Here is a 27,924-nt window from a genome sequence, read left to right on the forward strand (position 1 = left end):
TATCTTCCGCGGGATATATTCACGGTGATGATTCGAGCGGGAAAATCGTTGAAACATTTTTCAATAAATAAATATCTTGAGTAAGTCGAGGAATCTTCCTTAATCATGAAAATCATCCGTATCGTGACGAGAAAAAGCCCAGATAATGTTTCTCAGGCTTACTTCACTGCCAAAGAGAAAGATTGCTGCCGGTCAAGTGGACGGGAGATTGGGAAACGGTTTGTCCATAGCACATAGCATGGCGACGATGGTGGATAATATTTTGTTGTCAATTTTGCATATATATGTATAAATTGAAATTTTATTAAACGATTTTATTCTAAAAGTTTTTATCGAAGTACATGTACGATTCTTGATCGTATAGATCTTCTAAGAAAAATCTACTTTCTCGTTTTTTTTTTCTTTTTTTTTTTTTTAAACAGGAGTTATTGAATCGTCATAGATTCGTAACGGAAATCGATCGGTCCAATCAATACTTCATTTTAATCGATTTTATTTCGACATCCTTTCGTTCTTTCGATTTTTTTATTTTGTTTCTTAGCAAAGTGATTTTTTAAGAGAATATCGATAGTGATGTTTGAACGATAAGATCTACTAAATCGATCGTGATTGTTGGATAACATCATCTACTTTCTGTAGGACATGCGAATATTCGCTCTTACGACGCACGATAAGGATAAAGTTAATGGAAAGTATTAGATAAGGAAAGTGAAGATGATAACTTATCAAATGATAAAGTTAGATACTATGACAAATTTTTTCACATCCTATGCATTATGTTTTATGTACGGAGAGCATTGAAAGGTATTTTAAACAGTTTACAATTCGAAGGAAGAATAATAATTCAACAGTTTACACTCAAAAAAAAATGATAATTGGATCGTCTTTACCGACCGACAATAATCCAGTTTCTTTATAAAATTCGTTTCTTTATTAAATTATAAAAAATAGTTTAAATAAATTATATAAGAAGTGTTTTTTAAAAATATTTATATTTGTTATTTTATGAAATATAAAATGTCAATAATTCTCTGTTTATATTGTTGCGTTCAGTAGAGGTCGCCACCTAACATACAATGTTACACACATTACCCCTTCGTTAGTGAAAGATAAATCGTTGGCTTAAGATGTGTTTTGATGTGTGATCAAATTTGAAGGTTATAAGTTCAATCTAAAGAAAAGAGTATGTCTGAATCATCTTTAGTCGAAGATAGTACATCTACTAAGTTGACATCTACATTAGAGAATTATCTAAAGAAATTGGACGAAACTACGATTCATCATGAGTATATGATCGCTTTGTTTATAGTTCTTTTATCGGAGTCTGGTTTTTACGTATTACCTATGTCGGAAGCTTCTTTTAGGTATGAAAGACCATTTTTTCTTAAGTATTTATTCCATTTATAAGATATACTTTGTATTATATATATATATAATAAAAACACAGAAGACATTGAATCGTCATAGGTTAGTAACAGAAATCGATCGGTCTAATCAACACTTCATTTTAATCGATTTTATTTCGACATCCCTTCGTTCTTTCGATCTTTCTATTTCGCTTCTTAGCGAAGTGATTTTTTAAAACAGACTATAAGAGAATATTAGTGATGATGTTATATATATATGCATCATTCGTACGAGTTATATATATATATATATATATATATATATATATATATATATATATATATAAATCATTTATATATTATTATACACATGCTTATGAATGTATATTTATATATATATATATATATATATATATATATATATATATATATATATACGTAATAACAAATTAATGTTTACGTTATAGCAAAAATGAAAAGCTCATATATACATCACCAAAACAATGGAAAACTATGAAAGATATTTATGAGATCAAGCTTGTATTGAAATATCTACCTCATGTGATATGCAAATTAGTTGCTATATCTTCTGGAGATAGGTTGATTGTTAATTTCTTTTCGACCACAGGAGAAAAGAATGTTTATAGTATTGCTATACAAAGTTTAAAATATGTGAATCCTTTTTCAAACAATTTTGCTAGTCGTTATATGAACCTTAAGGAAATATCACACAGGTATCTCAATATTTATTGTATTTTTAATACTAAAGTAAACTTCTATTAAATGCACAATATTTTTTCAATCCATTAGGTTCAAAGATGCATTGGTCATGCGAGTACGAGCAGATATTTTAACGGAAGCTGGCCTTATCAATCCTAGCTTTCAGGGTTTACCTACAGAATTGAAATTAAAAATTCTGGGAATGTTAGAAGCTTCCACATTAATGCAAGTTTCACAGTGTTCTCGGCATTTTAACGTATTATGTAAAGAACCACTCTTATGGCAAGCATTGTTGCGAAGAGACTTTGCAGAAAAGCAAGTAAAATCGGATAGAGGTTGGATAAGTTGCTATCGTATGAGATACATAGAACACAATAGAAAACGTCATCATAATACTAGTTGCAGTAGTTACAGTAGTTGCAGTAATTGCAAACCAGAAATAGGCCGATACCATCCATCTTGGATACATCCAAGAGTAGATATACCTTCAAACATTGGAAATTATCACATTCCATTACTATCAGATTTTTTAAGATTACATGGTTCATCTAGACAATCTCATTTAGATTTTGGTAATCTTTTTAGATATAGATTTGGATCTAGATTTGGTCGTTAGTTGAATTATATTTTAAATGAAATATATATGTGCATATATTTGTATACACATTTATCTATTTTTTAAAGGAAGAGTATTAAATAATTATCCATTATGTATATGGTGTAATTGCTCTTGTAGATAATGCATTTTTAAATACTATGTATAATGCAAACATTGAATAATTTTTGAATAATACAAATTAAATAAATTGTGATTTATCATATAATGTAAACTGTAGGTTACAAGCATTCTATCGGTGATAATGAGTAATTAATAAAGAGAAGCAAATATATTTTCCCATACATAATGAACATATATATACATAAAAAAAGATATATACATATTTCATTGGTGTGTCATTCACCGAATATGTTTATTGACAACCGTGTAGTAATTAATAATCGAAAAAATAAAACTAACAAGGATCACATGAATCCTATTTTTCTCTGTGCTATAATAATCGACAGGTATGCTATAAAATGTAATCGTTATTTGATCTATTAACGAGCATACTTTCGTTGTAGAGGACGAGAGTACAAAGACCGTGGCAGCAAGCGACAACACGGAGAAGGAACGTACCAGTTTGCAAATTAACGGCGATACCGGTAAGTGATCTACTCGGTCGTATTCTGTATTTTCTACGGAGTCTTTTGTAATTCGAATCTATGATAGATTCAGTACGACCGATGATATAACAGATTGAAGTCTAAAAGTTAAATTAATAATTAATTGGAATAAACGATATTTCCTCATTTATATATTTTGTGTGTGTGTGTGTTTATATACAGTAAATTTAATACAATACAAAATATTAAGAAATGATAAATATAAAATTCATGAAAAGTATAGATTAGAAAGATCTGCTGTTAGAAATATTAACCGTATATTTAATATATTTCAAGAATTCTATCGATATATATGTACATACACGTTGAGATAATATGTAAGTCTTTAGAGTGGTCCGTCTACGTTGAAATCGAGAAGTATGAATCAGCAGGTTCATAGCTTTTTATTCCTAGCAGGTTTATCCGCATTCCAATAGAATACCAATGAAATTCAACAACGTGTACGAACGGATCTGCTATGTAATTCAAAACTTGAAAAAAAAAAGAAACATTAACCGGATACATAAAACGTGTCTCATTAACGTACGAGATACAACAATTTCAAGGATGAATAGAAAAAAAGCTTAAGGATCTCTCTCTCTCTCTCTCTCTCTCTCTCTCGCGCCAGTGTGTAAGTTCGTCGAAAATGATGCTGACAGGTGCATTAAGAGTCGTCACAAGAGCAGAAAAAGTATTGTAGTGCCATTGACCTTTGTCCGAATGTACTACGAGCATGTCGAAAATACACTAAAAAGGCATTGAAAAGCTTCTTTAGAAAAATGTATATGTATGTAAATATATTTACATCTCGAAGAAATTTTCGAAAGAAATCAAAATTATGAATGCATTTTTAAAAATATATTCTTCAAACGATTCTTATTAAAAGTTCGTCAAAAAGGAAGACGAAAAAATGAAATGGAAATAGTACGATAGTCGACTTAGGTCAAACTCATCGAAGGTTAACAAGAAATTAGATCCGCGTGGTATAAAAAGAACAGAAACAAATCTTACATAGCTTTTTCTAATAGAATTATTTCGTTCAATATTTTACTTTTATCTTTAGTTCTTTTTCTTTCTTATAAAAAGTTTTGATTTAAAAGTGCATATACTTTAACGATAAAATTGGTGTATATATATATATATATATATATATATATATATATATATATATATATATATATATATATATATATATATTTATAAAGAGAGAGAGAGAAAGAAAGAGGGCGGACACGCGTGGTCCGGGGCCACGATACGCGCATATTTCGAGGCCGATGGAGCTTAAGCTTGCGCTGTTTGGACGTCGCTTTTTCCATCTTCCTTCTGCATAGAACGCTTTCTCTTTACGTCTCTCTTCCACCCTCGCAGCCTCGATATTCTCACTCGGTACGGGTTTCATCCCCAGTGCGCGCATCGAACCCGTCCTGGACGAAAGTCCTTCCCGCTCGTATTCCATCTAGGACGCACATTTCATGATATATTCATATAAATATATACACGTATATACATATGTACACAAATCTCTTTCTCCTTACGATTTTATTTTTCATCTTCCTATTCGATCGAAAAAAAAAAATAGAAAAAGAATCACGTCCGAAAGAGAGTCGAGCAATGTGAGTTTGATTTTTGTGATCATCGAAATCTCGTTTATATCGTCTTGAGTTATACAACGTGTCTCTCTTTCTGTGGTGCATACATTCATCTCTCTGTGTATTTGTGTATGTGAATGTTATTCTTTGTCACAAGAAAATTGTATCACATTCAATGACACGCGACTCAACGCTATTCCATGCGTCAGTTTCGATCGCTCGTTTCGTGACGTTTCTGTCGAACGTCTGGATAACAATCGATCGATGAGAAATGAGAATGTAAGAATTGTTTGGTAAAAAAAAAATAACAAAAAAAAAAGAAAAAAGAAATAAAACTTGTGATTTTGCTTTCATCTCTCAAACTTTTTTCTCCGATTCTTTTTGTTCTTTCGATTAATTCGTGAAAAGAATTTTTATATATATTTATACGTATATATATATATAAAAATTATATATATATATATAAAGAGAGAGAGAATACGAAGCCTTCAAAGAAAACCAAATTAGACGCAAGTATATCGAACAGTTAGTCTCGCCAGTTCATAAACACAATATTTTTCTTTAACGCTCAATAAAATTATATTTTAATACGAGTATTTAAAGTACTTCACCCTCTCTTTCTTTCCCTCCCTCTCTCTTTCTTTCTCTTACTTTGTTTATTTGTTATATTGTCAGATAATAAAATGAAAACAGGAGAAAAATTGATATAAGTAAAAAAAAAGAGAGGGGGGAAGAGAAAGAGGGGATCGATCTGGCCACATAAGAAATACAATAGGCGAATGAATTAAAATGTAATTGTAAAAAGGACAGAGTCGAGCCTTAGTGGAAAGGTTTGGAGATTGTTATTAGCGTTGCGCTTTCGATTTATCTCGAGAAGAGGGTGGCCCTCCGCCAACAAAGGCGCGGTTCAATTTCTCGCTTGGACCCTTCCAACTTTCGAGAGATAAGCGATCGATCAACTCACTGAGAGAACGGTTTCGACATTCAACATCATCGTAGAAATTCATGCGTATAATGGGAGCAAAATTGTGATCGGCGCTTACTTTGATCACTCGGTTTCTTAATTCAAAAACACGGATGTTGTAATACGCCGAATCATTTTTATCGATGTAAAGGATTACATTGTTTATTTTATTTTATAGTATTATTGGCAGAAGAGAAAAGAGAGAGAGATACACACAGAAAAAGACTCAAAAATCAAAGTATTCTTCATGGAAATTCAGTTTATTTTTTATTTACGAGCAGGAATATCGAATATCAAACTTGAGCGGTCGAGAAGTACATTATTATTAAGGTTAGATTGATCGAGATCCTATGAGAGGTATCTAGTAACTTCCGGTAAAGCGTAAGGATATTCCTCCGGTATTTGAATCATTCATTGCTTTCTCTTAAAATTGCATTACACAGGTGAGAATTTTGCTGTTCGCACAACGTAATATATACTCATTCATTGTCCAAATGAATCTGTGATTGTCATTCTTTTGTTAAAATAGATATGAAAATTAAACCGAGCGTTTTGAAACAATAAGAGAATAAACGAGATAGAAAGAAAGAGAAACTGTGCAAAGTGAAGTCGATCACAAATCGAGATAATTAAAGTGCGAAATTATCGATCTTAAACCTGCCATCTTTCCAGTTCGCCTTTGGTTATCTCACGACAATGACAATAGTGAAGATAACTATCGTGGAGATTATTTTAATATCATTTGTTTTATCATAATGCAAAAGTTGCTTATTAAATGTGTTAGAAGTTCCCTTTGCGAACTAAAGTGTTTCAAGTATTCATCGTGGATTTACTAACGACAAAATAACAACGTGAAGAAGGAAATCTAATTTCAAGGATTTTTAAAATTTGAATCGTCCATTTCAATCTGTCTCTTTCGGGACTAGTGAGCCTGCTGGGCCTCGCCGATGACGACGAGGTCTTAGCAGGTACCTCTGAAGAAAGCAGGAAGAGAGCATTGTGGCAATTCTACTCAGCTGGGATGCTAACTCATAGTCACAGCGATGGAGAATTCCCCATTTATTCTCACGGTGAGTTTCTTCTGAAGCGATTTTATTTTCGTAAGGAATATTAATATCGATTTTCGTCTTTTCTTCTTAATCAAGCTAAAAACAATTCGACTTCTGAATAAAGAATATAACATTGATTTTCGTATTTTCAAATTCTTTCGCTGTTTAAAATATGATGTAAAATATGAAATTTTTCGTAAGGATATTATGAAAATTTTTATCTCGATATTATATCTCTACAATACTCTAATCTATCAACGTGAATATCAGGAAACTAGAAGAACAATCTCTTAGTAACTTTTAAAGCCGATAATGCGAAAAATCGATTACGATTTACATATTTCTTTTTTTCGATCTTTTTTTTTCATTTGTTCATGATCGACGAAGAAGACATCGTACAAAGAGCTCTATAAAGAAAATCACTAGGTCGTTAATGCATCCTTGGTGTCACGCTCTAAAACGATCTTTTAGGATTTTCGAGAAAAAACAAAAACTCATCTCTCTCTCATTTACTTGCCTTTTGTTCTCCATAGACATTAAATATTCATGAGGAGCTTCGAGTTAGATGTCGTCTTATCGAGAGATGAGAACTTTTTTTTTGAGTTCCAAATAATGATTTCATTAAATGTTTCCTCGGTTCAAAATGAATGAACAAATTTTCATGATTGTTTTCATCACGTGAACCCTTCTTTTTCTCCTTTCTTTTTGATTTTCTATAAATTTCACAACGAAGTTTGTTTACGACTGTCTTTTGCCCCTTCTTCAACGGCCCCATGCACTTCTGAAAGCGTACAATTCAAACTATTGACGGATCAATCATATATATCTTTGTTTTTCAATCTTATCAAGATATTAATGACTCACCCAATCTCGGCGTAAGATGTAGTAGTTGACCTTCGTTTTAAGTTCTCGAGCGACCATCTGACGTTACGATAACGATTATAATCGCGATAATCGGTTTTTCCGAACCAAAATAACGGATAATAATATCTATTTTCTCGATCGCCTTGCAAGAAAACAATTCACACTCAAAATCATGTTCATTTTTATCTCTAAACGTTTACTGATATAATAAATTTGTTATATGAAACAATACCAATAATAACAACAATAATAATAGTAATAATAATAATAATAATAATAATAATAATAATAATAATAATAATAATAATAATAATAATAATAATAATAATAATAATGATTACCTCCATATATAGCGCGAACGATTACGACAAAAATAACAAAAATACAAATGGGAAACGTCTTCATCATGTTTCAAAATTGCATTTTTTTTATCTTATTTTTTTGTCCTCACGGACATATATAACTCATCACACACTTGTCAAGTACTTTTGCATCGGTAGGTTGCATCTCTACTACTTATATATCCATCATACGATGGCTTATATATTCATCATCGACGACAATATGGAATATTTCGTTGGCCTTACAACGAATGCTTGTTAACTTGACTTTTCGGAAATATGACGGGATGCCAAGCGATCTCGTTAATGAATATGGTAAACGGACTTTATATACAGCGATTGGTTACGCACCAAGAAGCGGTAAATATGCATAGCTAAAGCGAATTTGAAAATAAAATGTTGCACAATCTCTTCTTTATACGTTTATTATTATTATATTAGTATTTGTTTTTGATATATTCTTGAAAAATAGTTTTATTTTCTTTTCTTCTCATAATAACGAGAAAAATTGTGAAGTATTTTTTATTTATTTTTGCTACATTTTCAATAATATCTTTGAATAATATTGATTAACTTAGCTATTATTGCAGTTTTCTTTAAAGATATATTTTCATCAGTGCATTCAAAGAGATGCAAAGTTTCAAGAATCTCGATAGTTAGAATTAGAACTACGATGTCACTTTATATCAACAACATAGTCATTGAGGTTTTCGATAATATATAGGAATTATCGGCTTCTTTTATTAGCTGAAGATGCAGAGGACAATTCTCAAGACCAATTAGTACCTTTTTGCTCGTTGCATTTACACAGCGAAGTTAGACGAACAACATCATTTTTATTTTTATATTTTTATACAAATTAATTTAACGTTAATATTATACATCTATATATATATGTGGTGATAAAACATTTGAATATCTTGATATAATGTTTGTTAAGAAAAAGAATATTTCATACTTTAAGTATATTTTTACGTTTACGAAAAAATTATAAGGTCATGGAAAAAGGATTGGTCGATTTTCTTTTCTTTTTTCTTACCCTCATGTATATACGTTAAAATGTATGCCTGAGTTCGTATAAAATTATATAAAATACTCAAGCACGTTTGCTAACGTGTATATATATATATATATATATATATATATATATATATATATACATATATACATATATATATACATGCTCCGTACAGACATTCATATATACATATAAAGTACTATTAATTGGAAATTACCTTCGTTCATCGTATATATAATATTATAACCAGTTCCAAAGTGTTGCAATCCATGTCGAATAGCAGGAATATCGTATGAATTTTAATTAGAAGGTCGACTGATTTTCGTTAATGAAATGTAAATGGAAGAAAATCATTTTCTTTTTGTTTCTTCTCATTTCTTCACTCTTCCATTTATTTTTCCTTTTATTGTATCGCTTTAACTATTAATTTAGTTTTGAAACATGTCATTATTTATTTATTTGCCTATTTATCATTCTCCTATGTTTATAGAAACAATAATTTATAATTGGAAAGAAGTTCTTTCTTTCTTTCAGAAAAATGGAAATGTGCAAATAAGAAAACGAAAAATCGTTGATATAGGATTTTCGATACATAACAAACCAATTGATTTGTATGTATTCACATTTGCGTATGTGAAACGTTAAGTAATAGATGAAAGATTCTCTTCTATTAATGTTACGCTACATTGATTTTCTTCGTAAGATGATAGAAAGAAAAGAAATAGGAGGAGAATCTCATCGATTATTATAACAACTAGGGATATAAAAATATAAATACACATAAAAAAGAGAGAAAACATGCGTATAGAGGCTAAAAGACGATATTCAATAACGCTCTCGATATATTTCGCGCTAAATACCCATTTTCCATTGGCTTTCAATGAAAATCCAATATCATCGTTACTATTTTTTCCTCTCTCTTTCTCTTCCCCTTTCTTTGTATCTCTTTTTTTATACACAAGGGAAACCGCGTCGCTTATACATAGTTGTTCGCATAGTCAGGAGAGTCAATGCTTGGATTAATCGATTATCGTTATTAGGTTACCATCGACAAACACTTTCAAGTTCTCTTTTCCTTTTTCGTAAAATCCTTGCTTTCTTTTATGTATATATAGTGACAGAAAAATATATTCAACAAATTTATGTATTTGTTTTTTCCTTAATATGTTACGTTTATAAAATGTTAATGAAATCTTTTTGTAGAATTTTATAGATCCTTAAATAAGCGTATCTTTGCTCTTCAGAAGGTCTTTCTTCTTTCTTTTCTTACATTTTGATAAGATCTTGATTTTCTCTGTGTATATAGTGATAAAGAAAAATATTCAAACAATGTATTCATTTATTTTTCATACACTGAGCAAGAGATTTTATCACATTACATTTATATACAAGTAGTGAAATGTTTTTATAGGTCTTTAAATAAGTATATCCTTGCTCTGAAAAGTTTCTCTTCTCTTTTCTCTTTTTCTTTTGTGAAGTCTTGCTTCCTTTTATGTATATTTACATAGTGATAAAAAAAATATTCAAAAACTTTGTACAGTCTTTTCATAGACTGAGTATGATGTTACGTTTATACAAAGTTAATGAAATATTTTTATATAATTCTATAGATCTTTAAATAAATGCATTTTTTTTTTCGAAAGGTCTCTCTTTTTTTTCTTTTCCTTTTCAGTATGATTTTGCTTCTTTCTAGGTGTGCAGTGTGTACTGTGTGTACTGTGTGTAGTAATAGAAAACCTATTCTAAAAATTTGTCTAATTATATTTTTTTGTTTACTGAACACAGCAAAGTGTCACTTTTAAACAAAAATAATGAAGAATTTTATAGATATTTAAATAAATGTAACTCGTCATAGGATTAGTCAATTTTAATAATATTCGTTTTTTATAGAAATTTATAGAAAGTTTATTTCGTATTTTTTATTATTACTGTAGAGAAACACCATTTCGTTTTTATTTTTTGACGTATTTCATATAACATTCATTTTTTTGTATCTACAGAAAAATTCAAAGCTCTTAAATCTATAAAAATTTCTTTGATTTTAAATAGCTTTCCAATACTGGTTTTATGCACTATTTACAAAGAAATGAATCATCGAAGAACAGTACGCTGCGCAATGAAGACGTATGTATGTACGTTACATACCAATGAAATGGAAAAACGGTCACGTAATGTGTCCAGTGGATGAATAAATGCTTCTTGAATATTTAAGATCTCGTGACGTATCTTCTTAGCAAAGAAACGATATGCCAGACCGATTGTTTCGTCTCAACAATTTTTAACAATTTTTTTAAGAAGATTTATTTGCACAAATTTTTATGATGGCGATCTTTGTATTACAATTTTATCTGAGAAATTTCAAAGTTTGCAGCATTTTGATTTTCCTCTTATATTTAAGATTATCATTAAGAAGGGTAGAGTGATAAAAAGGGTTGAACTCCGAATATAAATTTTCAGCGGCTCTTCATCCTCAATGTCAGATATATCTCGAATAAGAAATTTGGTTCTTCATCGTAGTTGAAAGGTAATTCTTCGTATAGAAACTTTCCTCGTATCTTATGTCTAATAATGCATTGTGCCTACGGTGCTCTTTTTAATGCTACCTTCTTGAATTATCGTTCAGAGCCAACATCGATAGTATCTTCGACGTAAAATCTTCTCTCATTGGCTCGTCTTGATTCATCGAAGCAGTTCAGACATTTTTTGAAGCTTCACTATCAGTATTTTTGGAATCAATTCGAAGTACTCGATCTGTCTAGCTGAGTTTTTTTCAAATAATTCTTTTCTCCTTTTCTTCTCGATCGAGATTTTCTCGATAGGATTCGAAGAAGGGACAAGTATAATGATCGTATAATGGTCGTAACTGCTGATCATGACTAATCAAGACTTCTTTTTGAAAAGCTCGCACGAAAGTCGAGATTCTTCGCTGATATAAGTAGAAATTAACGAGCGCTGTGTCATAATAAGCTTTACTAAAACTTTCAGCATGTATACAATAAACCACCGATAGCTTCATTTCGTATATATATACGTAGGATGATATCTTCATGCGTATGAGTACTTCGACTTTATAATTAGCCGTGTAATAACTTTTCGAAATTTATTTCTGTTTTCGAGTTTTTCAAATTATTTAATACACTGCAAGAACATATATAATACACTGCAATACATATGTTGGTAAGGAGAACTCGATGAATTATATTTTTAGAAAATGTCGAATCTTCCGTCTCAAAACTTCTAATCGATTAATACGTCGTATCTTTATTACTGATTATTCATTGCTTTATTAGTGTTTTATGAATGTCTTTGATGTCTTTTCTATATTGACATTTTGCTTCGTTGCAAGGTTGCTACTATATTAGTGCTAGTAATACTATTAATATAGATTATATGTATATAAAATATAGTATATTAGTACTTAATAATATTAGTAATATAGTGTGAGGAAAGTAGTATATTACTTTTAGTAATTACTATATAGTAAATTGTTCTAAATTATAGTAAATATCATTAAAAAATAATAATAATAATTAGTACTATTATCAATACTACTGATATAGTATATTAAATTTTTTTACTTATTATGTATAGTAACTATATAGTATTAATACTAATATAAAAGTGTTGCATCTACCTATTACTGTATTGGTAATACTAATGTCTTTTTGTTAGCGTCTTATTTGTTAAATATATATAATTGCGAAGTAACATACACTCTTTGAATAATTCGTAAATTAATTGTTCTATGTGAAACTGTTATTTATAAGATTTACACGATTCAAAAGAAATATTAAGTTTTTTCTTGTGACGGAAAGTTATTCAGAGATTTGAAGATCAACTTGATTTGTCTAAATGATATTTTATATTGTAAAAACGTTAAATTTGTTTTGTAAAGAGTTAAATTAAAAGTTATCGAAGATTTCAAGTGTCTGTATATTTAAAACAAGTGTCTATATATTTAGCAGTACTATCAATATAAATAATCTTGCCTTTTTCAAATTATTTATTATATTTATGATTTATATGTTTTATTATATTTATCGTCGAAGTGTATAGGTGATATAAAGAAATGTCAGCGAAGATGAAATTCAGTTCTTAGACTTTGCCAATCGTTTAGAAAAATTCTATTAATTTAATTAATTTGTCACAAACATGTATTAATAAAAGAAATATTAATATTTCTAACATTTAGAACAAGTAACATTTTAGAACAAATAACAAAATAAACAATTATTTTATCGAATCAAATTCAAATCGTCTTGCAAAAGAATATTTATACAACTAAATCGATATCATTTTATCGGACATTATTGTATACCTAATTTTACTGAAACTTGTTATATTGACGATTAAATTAAAATACGATTATTTTCCGTTATAACAACAGTTCACATTATTAAATCAATCCAAGTTAACACAAATTGTTAAAAGATAATATTTACGATCTCTAACTTTAAACATAAAATCTGAAATCCGTCATATCGACAGATTCCATAAATAAGACTAAAATTGATATCTTTTTCCACTCTTGATATCAAAAACGAATAAAAATAAATAAAATTAAAAGAAATGTTCGTTTTGACTTTAAGAATAAATAAAGACGAACGGATCAATCAAGTAGCTATTTTCGTATCGAAGGACTTATTCGATGAGATTATATCACCGCGGGGTAATAAAGAGATGCTGAGTGGTGGCTAAGAACCGATCGCATAGTGCGATATTCGTCCATAGATTGTAGGGGAATAACACGGTGCGGGATACACAATCCAATCATCTGCTGGTCGGTTAGTCACAGAGCCGAGCCATTCTCGTCGTCATGAAAGGGACAGTTCACCGGGCTTAAGTACTGCTCGTGGACCGCATTAACGTGTTGGTATAGCTGGATCGACGGAAGCCCAGCAAGGCGTGGTAATGTCGACACAGTTCTCTTCGATGTAAACACTACGAGTAGGTCGGCTTCAGTATAACGGAGAACGCCGTTCACGAAGGCAATCTCTTCCTCTTTCTTTCTCTTTCTTACTCTCTTTGCGTACGTCTCTCACTACCCCTCCTCCTTCTTTTCCTGTCTCTCTCTTTCTTTCTCTACGATACTTAATCATCAGCTGTGAAAATAACAAGAAAAGACTATTAAATTTGTAATTGTTTTCCAATTTTTTAGTGCCTAGATAGTAATTTGTGAAATTGATATTAATTAAGTGAAATACCAAGCTTAGAAGAATAGTGATATTGTTAGCAACAGTACAAGTACAAATCCGCAATCCAGTGAAGAAAATGTATAGAAAGAGACTTTGTAAGAAGCTATCGAATGTAAATGTCATTATCTGATATTTGATTTCTGGACTTTTGTTTTCTTATTTTTGTCTGGATACGTAGGACGAAAGGAAAAGACTCGAAGGAGAAGTTATGCTTAACTCATAGTAATTACTGACATAAAAAATATAGACCCTCCCGACTTCGGGCGTTTTCTATTTCTTTGTCTTTCTCGAGTCGAGAAAGATGTGCCTTTCATGTACGATCTATATATTAACCATGAACGATGAATAATGTTTCATCATTGTTGGATTCTTGAGGATAGGAATATACGTGCTAGTAACTTCTATTCAACTCTTCCGACGAAAACATAAACATGAATTCAGTTGGGAAAAGTAATCCCTTTGAGAAAATTCGTTATATCGTTATAGTTATATAGATTTGTGGAGATCAAGCGAATAGAATATATCGTTGAAGAAAGTTTGATCAGAGCTTCCATAGACGAAGTTTCGAGAGCAAGATTCCCAAAGGAATGAAGAAACGAGGAAAGAAAGAGAGAAAATCAGCGAGTCGATAAATTTTTCTTTTTTTTTTTTTCTTTCGTTCGGTATATAAGTATAATCTCAGTGAGTCGGTGATTCAGTGTACATTGAAAGATGTGACGAGAGTGCGAGGTCTCTTAGGGATAGGTTAAATATGAACTTGGTCAAATGGAGAATAGTGAGCAAGTCGATTCGAACGAAATCGGATCTTTCGAAATGGGCGTCAATTAAACCAAGTGTCCCAACGTGGCTTTCGTTTTCTCACCACGAGCTTGTACGAATTCGGCGTAATTGGATGAAGAAGAAATTACAAGGACGAATTTTTTTTTACTGATAATCACTTGAAGGTTCATTCGAAAACTTTCATTAGAACAACTAAATTACATGATATACCTTTGTCTTCGAATTTTCAACAAAGTTCTTTTTTTATAAAAAAAAAAAAAACAAAAAAAAATAATAATAAAAGAGATAAAATAAGAAGTTAAATGAACTGGTGATGCGCGGAGAGTGTGCATCGTTTACTTCAAAATATCTACCTCGATTTAAGGATGAGTCTCTGGCGATTTGGTCTTCTGAAAGACGGTAAGTTCCTTTGTATAATTTTCTTTTTTTTTTCTCTTTCCATGCCTTTGCCGCTTGTTAAAGTTACAGATTACAAACGATCGATTTTTCTAAATGTCACCTCGATGACAGGCTATCTTTTGTCAGGATACTCGTGCTAACTCGTAGTTTAGTTAACGCGTTCGCCCATGAAAAGGAGAGGAAAGTGAACGAGCAGGAAGAGCTTTCCAAAATTTGGAAACTCGACTTCTTTAAAAAAATTTTGTTTGAAAAAACTTTCATGCGGTAATATAAGCAGAGAAAGAGAAAGAAAGGAGGGAGAAATAAGAGAGAGAATTAAGAGCTTTCAACGGATGACAAGATACTTGCATCTGCATAATAAAGCTAAAGAGTTTAAGTATTTGTATCGTCGAGCCTCGAGCATTATAGGTGCTTCGGTCGAAATCTCAAAGATTATCTTTGAGTAAGGTATAAGAAGTGAATTATTTTTATTCTCTCTCTCTCTCTCTCTCTCTCTCTCTCTCTCTCTCTCTCTCTTTCTCTTTCTCTTTTCTTTTTTGCTTTTCTCTCTTTCTTTTCTTTCTTTTTTTCTTCTCCTTATGTTTTTTTTTAGTACATTTAAACTTTATTTTTCTCATTTAAAGTAAACATTTCTTTTCGTTTTGTTTTTAAGATAGAAAAACTTAGTTTATGTAATTCTAAAAAAGATTTTTTTAACATTAATAATTCAAAATGGATCATGTATATACATATATATAGAAAAAAAAATCATCGTCTTACAATTATTATATTTCATGTCAGGATTTAAGTATAAACAGATGCAACAACTCTATCCCATGATTTTCTCTCTCTCCGTCTCTTTTTTCAAATTGATGCCTACATTGCATCTGGAAAAAGCAGTGGTGCTGCAGAGAGATATAAACGAGAAGTAGTTTGAGTGATGATGAAATCGTGGCTGGCGGAGTGCTAGGTGGAAAAAGAAGAGGAACGATTTTCCGTGGAGTGTGATACAATGGGAAATATTGGTGGTGGTTACGTATTTAATAAGAAGACTCTAAGATGTGATATCAGCGTCTCTATGCGATGCTTTCAAAGAGAAATATACACGACTATCTTATACTTTTCTTCGTTTTTTGTCATTCTCTTGCAACATCCTCGATCTTTATTCTATCATCGTTTCGTATTTGAATACTTTTCAACATAATTCTCACTTTTCCTGTTTGTACATTTAACCACGTTTATTTGTTATATTACAGATAAATGTGGATCGTTGAATTACGTGATAAACGTGTTATATATTTAAAACGATTAAAGGAAACGTATTTAAAGTAGTAAATACTAAATGAATAAAGTACACATACACAAGGAGATATTTGTATATAGTTGTTCTTCATATTTTAGAATTTTTTGGCTTAGTATATCGTGCAAGAATATAGCCATGAAATAATAATCATAACTTTTAAAAAACACTCTTTAATACGTGTCGTCTGTCCTCCAAGTCACAGATAGTCTTCTTTGTCTACTCCGTGCTTCTTCGTTGTTCATTCTCAGTGAGAAAACTCCACGCCCTTTCTCTGTGTCCTATCAGCAAATTGAAGCACGTCTTGAAGAATGTAAGACGGCGATGAAGCTGGCAGTTTCTATATGCGTGTGTATATACATATATAATATACTTACATACATTCACATAGAAAGGAAGGCACGTTTTTCAACGGCAAGTTTCGTTGATTCGACGATATAACGAGACGAAGAGAGAAACTACATAGCACACTCAGTAGCAATGCACAACGGTATATTGACATAGAAAAGTGACGATGATATTGAATAAAATACTGGCGAGTCCCGAGACCATCGAAAGAACTCATGCTTTTCTTATCGAGAGATATCGCTTGGTCTTTTCCTTCCTTTCTTCCTTTTTTCTTTTCCTTCTTTTGCACATTTCGCGACTATCTTCCTTTGAATTTTCATTCAATTGTTTACTTCCGCAGAATGACCAGTAAAAATGCAGATATACTAGGTATTCTTTTGTAAAACTCATATAACACATTTTTATCCTTTTTTATCCTTTTATAAAACTTACATAACAAATGTTTCTCGTTGAAATATTTTGATCAAATTTCTATAACGTTTTATAAAAATAAAAAATAAGAATATTACATTTTTTTATTCAACGAAATAGAGAATAGTACTCGCGAATTAAATAAAAAATAAAATTTTAATAAGAGCATAGACAGGAAGAGAGAGAGAGAGAGAGAGAGAGAGAGAGAGAGAGAGAGAGAGAGAGAGAGAGAGAGAGAGAGAGAGAGAGAGAGAGAGAGAGAGAGAGAGAGAGAGAGATTTTGTTCTTAACTATAGTTAATTAAAATAGAAATCATTCCAATTTCCGTAGAAATCGAGAAGAAGTTTCTTGTTTAGATCTTTGAATATTAGCTCCTTTCTCTAGACTTTCCTGCTTTTCCCTAATTGATTGATCTGTGCCGCTTACAATATATTGGGTTGTGCGGAAAGTTCGTGCCGATTTTTGGTAGGTGGCGTAAGGACAAAATCGACACGAATTTTCTGGACAAGCCAATATAAATCGTATTGCTACGTTGAAGGCGAACACATTACAATTGTAATAAAGCCAAACTCTATACTTAGTCGAAATGAAACCTCTGTTTTTTATGAATCAATGATCCTTAATTGTATTTTTTAAATGATACTCCAAATTCAGTACTTGATCTTGAGGGATTGAATTGAGTTAGGCATCACAATAAGATGAAAAGTAGTCTAAGTCGCATAAATCTCACAAGACTTCCTTGAAATGACGATTTCAAATCGAACGAGAAAATATTTATATACGTTGTACATTGATGTTGATCAAAAAATTGTTATGAGACATGGATAACACCGCCAAGTTTATGAAACGATTTCATAAACAAAAAAAAAAAGAAATAAAGAACGTAAAATTCGTCGTTGTTGGTAAAGATGAACATAATTATCAAATGTGATCCAGATGAAACAGCTGCGTTCCTCGTTTTTCTTGATCCTTCTTTTTCTCTTTTTCCGTTTATTTTATATATTTTTATCTTTTTCTTTTTCAAATCATCGTTCGCCGTATTCATCAACGTCACTGATAAACTCATAGCCGATGACGAAGTCAATATTTTATTATTTTTATCTCGAGCCTTTCTTATATGTTAAAACGAAGGGATGATTGCGTACACGACGAAGAAGCGATCATGGCTACCTGCTCGAGAATTATTTATAAATTATAAGATTTAAGAAAAACAAAAGAAATATTTATTATTTTATCGATAATCGATAAGTTTAACGTTCTTATTAATACGAGTAAATATCAAAAACGTAGACTCTTTATCAACGTTTATCGTGATTAACTTTGTATCTTTGTAATAACGTATAAAACAATATGCTTTTATTATATATCAAGCGAACGGATAAGCTTGTGTCTCTCGTTTATGACTGACACATGAAGGAAGGAACTGTACATCGGCTGCTGAGCTCGAAAGATTAATGACGTCTTTCATAATAATCAACAAGATTTATTTCGCACAAGCTCTGTATCGTATCTTCTAACGTTTTTGTTTTTATGTTTTTTCTTTAACATCCTATTCATAAATTTTTGTTGTTACTCTTCCATAGAATGCGTCGTTCTTACACTCTTTCTTTACGTTCTTATATCTTAAAGATACACATTAAAACGACTTTAATCGTTCGTTCATGTTCTTTCTCTTCTCTTGTATTTAAAGATGGAATGTAAAATACTGTGAATTGTTTCGAATCTGTTTCGCTTATTTTGGTGATAAATTTGAATCACTTCGAATCTGATTTAAAGCATGCAAAATATTGAAAGTCTTGATAAGTCTAAAATCCTTTACCACTTTTGTTATTTTACTAATAGTGGACTCATTTCGAATCGCTTCAAATCTGTATTGTAAGATATACTAATCAATGCAAAAAAAAATATATTAAAACATATCATTTTCAGCAAAAGTATTCATTGTCCCTAATACAACGAAAATGACGAAAGACTTGAGACATATCAAGATTTTCAGGCGTTGTAAGTTTGGAATCATGTACGAAACTACGAAACAATTCGAAAATGATGTTTTAGATCCCAGCACGTGAGACTATTGTGATTCGAATAACGAAATTGACGAAAGACTCGAGATTTATCAAGACTTTGAAATGTATATCAACGATTTCAAGCTTCGAAAAAACTTCGAAGTTATTAAAGCGTTTTACGTTTCGTCGCTATTTGTATATATTCTCTCCTTATTTTTACCAGGGAAAATATTTTTCTTTTAGACGAGATAAATGAAGTTTAGGAATTATGACGAAAATGCTCTCACTGAATGGATCTTAATCGATTTACGTGAGGTATGTCATAGTAGAGATTGTGGAAATTTTTATTAAAATCTGTCCTGTTTGTGAGACAGAATGTCGTAACGATTGAGTGAAAGATCTCAAGAAATCAGACAATGGGATAAACATCAAATGGGTTAAAGCAATTGCTCGATGTAAGGGTTAAGATTGCTGTTCCTTTTATAATGAAAATGTATAACAAAAGAGAATAAAAAAGAAGAAAAGTTATGAATATTATGTTATGAATATTACATTCTCCATTAAGACAATAATGTGCAGTAAAAGATTTATTAATGTCTGCCTATTTATTTTCTAATATCGTAAATAATCTTTCAAAACTTCTATAAATTTCTATCATCGTCAGATTTAAATATTTTGATCAAACTGCAAAGACAAAATGAAAATGTTCATATTTATAATAAAAGAAATTAAATCATTCGGTTAATTTGTTTAAGTATCTAAATGCATCCGAAGTCATATTTAATCTTATTATTATATTACAATTACAAAAGATTCTAAAACAGACACCTCTCCAGTTTGATCATACATTCAATGACTGGTATTAGGATTATTCTTATCGTTCCTTGAATGTCGATTAATAAATAATTATTAACTAATTTTAAAAATATACCATAAAAATAATACAATGCTAATATTAATTATTTATAATAGGAATTTAAAGTTATTATTTGGTCGAAGTGCACGTTCATCATAAGTTCGCTTATTTCAGTTAAACATCTATTCATAGCGTTTAAGGAATGGATGGGTGACCCCACCGTTCTTTGCGGCGCTTCGTTATTCCTTTTCTCTCTCTCTCTCTCTCTTCTGGCCTGCTGTTGGTGTTTTGATGTGTTTCTCCTCTAACTTTCTTTGTTTCTCACTATCTCCAACAGTTTTTCTTTTCTGCTGTTATATACAAAAGCGTTTATATATTCCTAAAACTGTGAGGATTTTATCTATCTTCTTTCGTTGTCAACACGATGTATATATCATACCCTTCGTTAAACACACTGCATTTTCTGTCTTAAAAGAAAGTGCGGTTCAACACGAAGGAAGAATGAAAATTGGTATGTATCGCTCCACCCTGGGTTTGGTGTTGTTAACATTATCCAAACGTCCAGGACTAAACAGCTATACCAAACATATTTCTTTTAATTTTTCTGAAATATTTATAGCTCCGTTATAAACGTTTTTTAATATGTCAAACACATCATTGTACTTGTATTTTATCATTTTGAAGTCATTTCTATCATCTATCTTTTATCATCTATCATCTATCATCTATCTTCTATCATAAACTTTTTAGCGTGAGCACATTACTGGAAAAGCATATTTTTCAAGCATTGGTGTGTATATATATATATATATATATATACATATATATATTGTATATTTTATAAACAATTTCTTCAGTTCTCTGGAGAAAGCAGCACTCATCGCTCTATGGAAACTTTGGCTCGACGTTTCGCAATTTGTGATTTCTTGTCATCGAACAGCTGTATTTGAAAATTTGTAACAGCATATCGGAATGTAAATGTGACAGATACTTAGCAGCAAACGCGTTTTATTTCAAGTAGTCGTTAAAAAGAACACTGGCTCATCTCTCTCGTCCTGTTTCTCTTTAATTACACGACATGCGCGTCACCCGATCGGTACTAAATCATGGACACGTAATTAAAGTCTCTCTCAGTAAGAAAAGAGAGAGAGGAAGAAAAAGAGAGAAAGAGACTCTTTATATCGTGCCCATCGAGATTTAAATCCACAGCGCGTAATTCTTTAAGATGAAAAGTACGCTTTAAGGATGGGGAAAAGGTCATCGAGAAAGAAGAAAAGTAATATTACTTACTATAGGAAGAAAGGATGAAACTGCGCATGGACGACGATGTTTCTCATATTTCAGTCGTTAGTTGTGACAGGGGCTAGACTGAGTTGAACCATCGTCGTTGTGTGTAGATTTGCGAGAGTCGGTTTAAATTAGCGAGTCTAGACGCTTCGGAAATACCACATGTACCACGTCATTCCCCATAACGCACCGTCTTTCAATTCGAACATTCGCGCTTCGATGCTGCTCTTTAATCTGTTTCCTTGCGCGAAATGAGAATTCATAGCTCGTGAAAGAAACAGTATACCTGAAGTATTAAATACAATTTAGGCATGAAGTATTTAGCATCGATCGTAGAAAAAAGCAATCCAACGGCTATCGATCATTGTGTTCTTTATAATGCTATCCTCCATTCGTTAAAACTCTGAAACAAGAGATGGACATCGGAAGATGTCATTATTGGTAAACAACTCGACATCATCATCATACAATCATTTGAAAATTCTTATCAAAGGTATATCAGAAAAGTAAGAACGATTCTGAGACAAGGAATCATAGAGGGACATTTCGTTAAATTTGAAAGAAAAGCACTAATCGTTGAAGCAACGAAAGAGCAGAGTTATGACGGAGAGAGGATAGATTAGTCGGTGGCTCCCCCCACCAGAGTTCTCCCCACCAATGCGCGCCGGCGGAACATCGTCCCGTGGTCGTTAACGTGGACGAGTGACGCCTCGTGGCGCTGCTATCGCGTACTAGCCGTCAGTGCTCTCGAGTCTTGCTTGGTGTGTGTTTCGTGGTGCGATTGTGTCGTCATTGCAATCGTCTTTCTCTCCTCCTCCTCTTCCTCCTCCTCTACCTTCGACTCCTCACCCTCTCTGTCTCTTTTATTCTATCTATCTATCTATCTATCTCTTCGTCTTCTACCTTCTCGTTTCCTCTCTCACTCACTCATCTCCTCACGCTGTCGTCTCTTTGGTACTCTTAGCAGTCCGTTTGTTTGCACGCCACATCCCGTGCGTTCGTAATTAATTTCGTCGCGGATTCGTCCAGGCGAGTCCCCAACGTCTCGCCGTGTGCATCGACGAAAGGAGGCGAGTCGTTGGAGATTCGCAAGAGGTACGTTTCGTGCGTTCCGCAAGGAGTCGTTTGCTCCGCAGAGAGGAAAAAAGGAAGAAGAAAAGAAAGGACCTATGCTGTATCTCTCTTTCTCTCTCTTGCGTGTGTTTCGTGATCTGTTATGTGCCAAGAGTGTAGTGTATGGTTTGTAAAATAGCAGTGTTTCAACTGTTTCATGTGTGAATGCGTACATCCATTGGACTTGCTTCGTCGTCGGCATTGTCGTCGTTTTCGTCTAGTAGTGTAGTAGTAGTCGCGACATCGCCCAAAAAACGAATCGACTTCAGAATTTTACCTTCCATTTCTGTGTTAGCTACTTTCATGTTCAATTTTTCACCCAATAATTCGTTGGTTTTGTAATATTACTATTGTTATTATTATTACTACTACATTATTACTATTACTGCTCTACTACTATTACACTACTAGTATTATTACTACTTCTATTGCTACTTTTCTGCTCTACTACTATTACACTACCAGTATTACTACTACTTCACTGCTACTGCTACTACTACTGCTACAATAGAGTTTGATTCGGCGTCGCGCGTGTCGACGTCGTGTTACGTCCTCGTAATATCGTCGTGAGTATGCGCGTAGTATACTCTGTTTATCTATCATCGGCGCGCCCTCCCTTTCTCTCTCCCTCCCTCTCTTCTCCTCTTGTCGTCGTCGTCGTCGTCGTCGTTGTCGTCGTTGTCGTCTTCGTCGTCGTCGTCATTTTCCTCTTCCTCCTCCTCCTCCTCCTCCTCCTCCTCCTCCTCCTTCTTACTTACTCATTTTACCCGTTCTCTCACCTGCCGACATCATCACCAGCACGCAGGTGTCTCGCTTGCCGGCCATTGTCTCTGTGTGTCGTTACTGATGAAGAAACGAGAAATATTTAAGAAAAAATAGAGAGAGAGAGAGAGAATGAGAAAGAAAGAGAGAAAAAAGGAGTAAAACATTAAAATCACCGAAAAATAACGATCTGTTGAAAATTTCCTTTTCGTTTTACGAAAACATATATATATATTTCGTTTTCTCTTCATCATCGTCGAAGGAAGATCAAAAAAGAGCAAAATCAGAAATTGTCATCCGTTTTTGTAGATCATTTTCCAATTATTTTCCATCCTTCTGCATAACCTTTCGAGATAGGCATCCCGAATGTACTCGTGTAAATTTAGAGGTTAGGAATGCATTAAGATTAAGTTAGGTATACTACGAAACAGTATATCTAACTTTATTTTTCATCTCGTTTCTTCGTGTTAGTTCTCTCAATGTCAGTTTTTTCCCCTTTGTGTAATTCCATCCTACGAATTTATCTCTAGTTTTTATCAATGTTTGTTGATCATTTTTTCTTTTGAAAATTAACCGAGCATCAGTCAATCTCTCTCTTTTTTCTTTTCATCGGGTTCAGGAAGAAATTCACGTTTTTCTTCGAAAAACGATATTCCTTGGTAAACATGTAAATCATAAAGGATTTACCAGTAGCATGCTCAAGGTCCTCCTTTTACATACGTTTCTTCATTTTTTGCAGATAAGATTTGTAAATGCCGTGAATATACTAATCGTATTCTTCGACGATCTTTCTCTTGGGATATTTGAAGGAGACGAGTTAGAGAAAGAAAGAGCTTACATAATCGGGCTGTGTATATATATATATATATATATATATATATATATATGTATATACACATACATACACACATATATATTTACATAACAATGTTCGTAAGTAATGTAAGTATGTTTACGATGTAACAACATCGTGTAAGCCTGAACTCCTGACAACAGTCGATTTTATATATATACACACATACACACATACAGATACAGATACATATATATATATACACATATATATATATATATATATATATATATATATATATATATACAGCGTAACATAACGCGAGAAGGTCGGAACGCGTGCATTCACACGAGCGTACGTATGTAGGTGATGCGTCACATCAGTCGAGGCTAATGTGAGCACGTTAAGATCGTCCAATTAAAATCGTCGAATGCTTGACGGTGAGAAGGAATACTGAGGGTGGAGTAATAGAAGTAGAAAGGAAAGAGAGTTGTACAGAGGGCAAAAGACGTAGAAGCAAAGGCTCTGTGTTTCTCTTCGAGCTCTATAATAGGAAAAAAGAGATTTGTGTATTGTGTTATCATTGTGGGACGAGGGCGGCACGATACAAACTATTCATACGACGATGACGATGACGATGACGATGACGACGATGATAACGATGATGACGATAACGTCTCGGTCGTTGGCGTCGATTAACACGTTTTCCCTCTTTCCTACTACGTAGAAAAACAAGAAACGTCTATCCAAAAAAAAAGTGGGAAGGAAGATATCAACAGAAAGAAAGAATAAAAGGAAGAAATTATCAGGTTTTCATTCATTCGAATTCCTTCTTGAAAGGGAAATATAAGTCGTTAATATTTTCTTACGTTTTTCTTTAATAACATTCGATTCTATCTTATTGCATAAAAGTGTTGTTTTCCTAAGAATATTGAATAGGGAGAAGGGAAATAGAGATCGATATGTGTAGTAAAAAGTGAGAAATGAAAAAATAGATCATAATCGTCGATACGTGGTTGGTTTCTCATCCCAGGGTTTCTAATCAAAAACGACGACGACGACGGGGTCATTTTTAGTGAGATCCGTTGGAGTTCGAGGAAATCTGATTCTGGAGCTACTTCCATCGCGGAAATCCGCGAGAGTCTCCGTGAACGATCAAGAGGAAAAAGGAATAGAAAAAAAGAGTATCAAAGGTGGTGGAGGAGGAAGAAGAGAAAAAGGGGGAAGGGGAGAAGCGAGGAAGGAAGATTTTTTCTTGGTGTCGGATAGTTGGAATCGTCGAGCCGTGGAGCCGCATCATAGCAGCAAGGCGCGACGCGAGCCGACCACTCGAGCAGCCGTGCGTCAGGATGTTCCTTGTGCTATTGAGAGGACCCATCCGGTAGCTCCGTTGCCGGCTCTTGTCGCGATCTTCAGGCCTTGGAGGAGGAAGAATCGTGTAGGACAACATTCAAAGGAACGATCGGGGAAGAAAATGTCGGTCAGGGTCAGCGGAGTTTATTTGGTGCCAGCTTCGGCCACCACCACCACCATCAGTAGCGAGACGAATAACGAGAGGAGTAACAATAATCTCGTTCCTTTGCACGAAAACAATCTTCAACAGCAAGCCCAGCAACAACAGCAACATCATCATCACCATCATCATCAGCAACAACAGCAACAACAGCAACAACATAAACAACAATACTATGCTACTAAGACAGTCACCATCGCCACTGCACCGCAACGGAGCAATAGCCTCGATTATTTAAACTTCGAAGAGAAACGACAAATCATCGCGTCCTCTTTGTCCCTAAGTGATTTTCTGGCTCACGGGCCTGCCGCTGCAGCGGCAGCCGCGGCCAAGGAAGTTGCAGCGAATACCGTCATTGGTGAGTACCGAAGAATATCCTAAGAATTTCAAGAGACAACGATAAAGACTCATCCGATTGATCGTGCCAAGAAAACGAGACACCCCATCGTTTTATCTTTTCTTTTCTTCTTTTTATTCTTATTTATCGACTTTCTAAGGAAATGCTTCGTTCCACGGTAAATTACTGACATTTTGTAGGAAAAAAGAAGTAAACGGTTGTTACGCAGTTAGGAAAAGCTGTTCCAGATCCAAACGAATAGTAGTCTCATCTTTCCGGGCTGAGGAGAGCAGAACGTATACCTTCTACTCGCGTTGCCTCTCCTTTTTTCTCTTTTTCTTTTTTCTATGAGTGCTTCCCTTTCGTCCTTCTTTTTCTCCTCCTGCTCTCTCGTTCTGTTTTCTTCTCGACCTCAGAAGGGAACCTTTCCTCAAGGCGGATCTCTGTAAACTCCTGACGGACAACTACAAGCGGAATATCGCGACAACGCCTTTGCAACGTTGCCAACTGAGTCACGTGCGCTTCCAAAGCTGATGATCGATGATTGGTCTGTGCGCGCTCTACGCGACACATAATCGGCCTTCTCTCGTATCTTCTCGACGTCGATGACAACTACGGCTACGATGATAACATGACCACGACGGCATACCGTTCTTGAGACGACCTCGACAAATGCACTTTTCGGCAATGTTTCCTTTGAGATTGAGTAGTTGTGACGTCATTTTATGACTTCTGACATATGCAATGATACTTTTCTTACTTCTCTTTGCATTTTTCGATTAGATTTCTCGGCGAAAGAAATAGCTTGAATTTCAAAATTTGTAATTTATCTTTTTTACTTCTTTTAGTATTTCTCGATTAAATCTTTTAACAAAAAATCGAAAATTTTCAAGTTCTTAATGAAATATTTGTCAATGAATAAAAGAAAACATGGCCGATATCTACAAAGAAAATAATACTCTTAATTTAAAAATTTCCAATGATACTTCTTACTTCAATTCGTGCTCCTTGATTATATCTCTAGACATAATACAGACAATTTTCAAATTCTTAATTAATTACTTGTCTATGCGTGAAACAACACGTTAATTTGTAAATCTCTGGTGATCCTTTTTCCTCTTCGTATTTCTTGATTAGATCTTTGACATAATATAAATTGTTTTCAAATTCTTAACTAATCGTTTATCTATAAGGGCAAAAATCTATGATATGATTCTTTTCACTTCTTTTCGTATTTTTCGATAACAAATTTTGTCATTATTAGTCAATCGTTTATCAACAGGAGACAAATTCTTATGATTCAACTTATTTCTCTTCGTATTTCTTGATAAGAAATTCGAATAACACGTTTGCTAATGAATAAAAGCAAATGTAATCAACATCGTACGAAGCAAATGGAATGAATATAAAAATCAGTCGAGACAATCTCTTTTTCCTGTTAGCAATTAAGTTTCATCGGTGATTCCGGGAAGCGATGACGCGTTTATGAAGCACGAGAGTCTTTTGGTACTCCAATCGTGTAGGTACGATAAATATCACCGTTCGGCCTAGAAAATGTAATTGTGCAATATTTAATAGGATAGTGGAGGAAACGATAAACTGTCAGTGTGACTGATAGTCGTCGAAGCGGGTAACGGGTGCAGAATGTACAGACCTAATGTGGCAACGCCGCACGGAAATCATTCATTGAATGGAGAACCACCAGCTTGTCAGCGGCGAGTGCTCGCTCTCAACGGGTATGGATAACACAT

At 33.0% G+C, this 27,924-nt stretch overlaps 2 protein-coding genes and 2 long non-coding RNA genes across 18 annotated transcripts in view; 3 read left to right on the forward strand and 1 right to left on the reverse strand.

Moving 5' to 3' along the window:
- Window positions 1–1,056: 1,056 nt before the first annotated feature.
- Window positions 1,057–25,592, forward strand: LOC124422285 (F-box only protein 7). Of its 5 annotated transcripts, none has more exons than XM_046958537.1 (5): window positions 1,057–1,364; window positions 1,814–2,080; window positions 2,157–2,401; window positions 3,189–3,269; window positions 25,357–25,592. In XM_046958537.1, the coding sequence occupies exons 1-5, from the start codon at window positions 1,186–1,188 to the stop codon at window positions 25,590–25,592; spliced, it is 1,008 nt and encodes a 335-aa protein (XP_046814493.1). In that variant the 5' UTR covers window positions 1,057–1,185. The 5 variants fall into 5 exon arrangements, with proteins under 5 accessions (XP_046814493.1, XP_046814509.1, XP_046814528.1 ...); XM_046958553.1 differs by lacking the exon at window positions 25,357–25,592 and adding an exon at window positions 6,001–6,125; XM_046958572.1 differs by lacking the exon at window positions 25,357–25,592 and adding an exon at window positions 16,249–16,272 and having other exon boundaries at window positions 1,060–1,364; window positions 2,157–2,381.
- LOC124422319 lies at window positions 14,097–27,855 on the reverse strand. 11 transcript variants are annotated; one of them, XR_006941844.1, is made up of 5 exons: window positions 23,707–24,262; window positions 21,659–23,611; window positions 17,129–17,566; window positions 16,809–17,028; window positions 14,097–14,196 (listed from the first exon to the last, which is right to left on the reverse strand). It is a non-coding gene; the product is annotated as an uncharacterized LOC124422319 (long non-coding RNA). The 11 variants fall into 11 exon arrangements; XR_006941839.1 differs by having other exon boundaries at window positions 16,809–17,050; XR_006941832.1 differs by having other exon boundaries at window positions 17,125–17,566.
- On the forward strand, window positions 23,245–25,299 carry LOC124422314. Its single transcript, XR_006941830.1, has 2 exons — window positions 23,245–23,334; window positions 24,690–25,299. It is a non-coding gene; the product is annotated as an uncharacterized LOC124422314 (long non-coding RNA).
- Window positions 25,796–27,924, forward strand: part of LOC124422309 (phosphatase and actin regulator 4) — a 123,273-nt gene continuing 121,144 nt past the window's right edge. The window contains exon 1 of the mRNA XM_046958602.1: window positions 25,796–26,194. Coding sequence (XP_046814558.1) covers window positions 25,798–26,194 — 397 coding nt within the window. The 5' untranslated portion in view covers window positions 25,796–25,797. The remainder of the gene's footprint in view (window positions 26,195–27,924) is intronic.

Source organism: Vespa crabro, chromosome 1, assembly GCF_910589235.1.
Source record: "Vespa crabro chromosome 1, iyVesCrab1.2, whole genome shotgun sequence".
Classification (NCBI taxonomy): domain Eukaryota; kingdom Metazoa; phylum Arthropoda; class Insecta; order Hymenoptera; family Vespidae; genus Vespa; species Vespa crabro.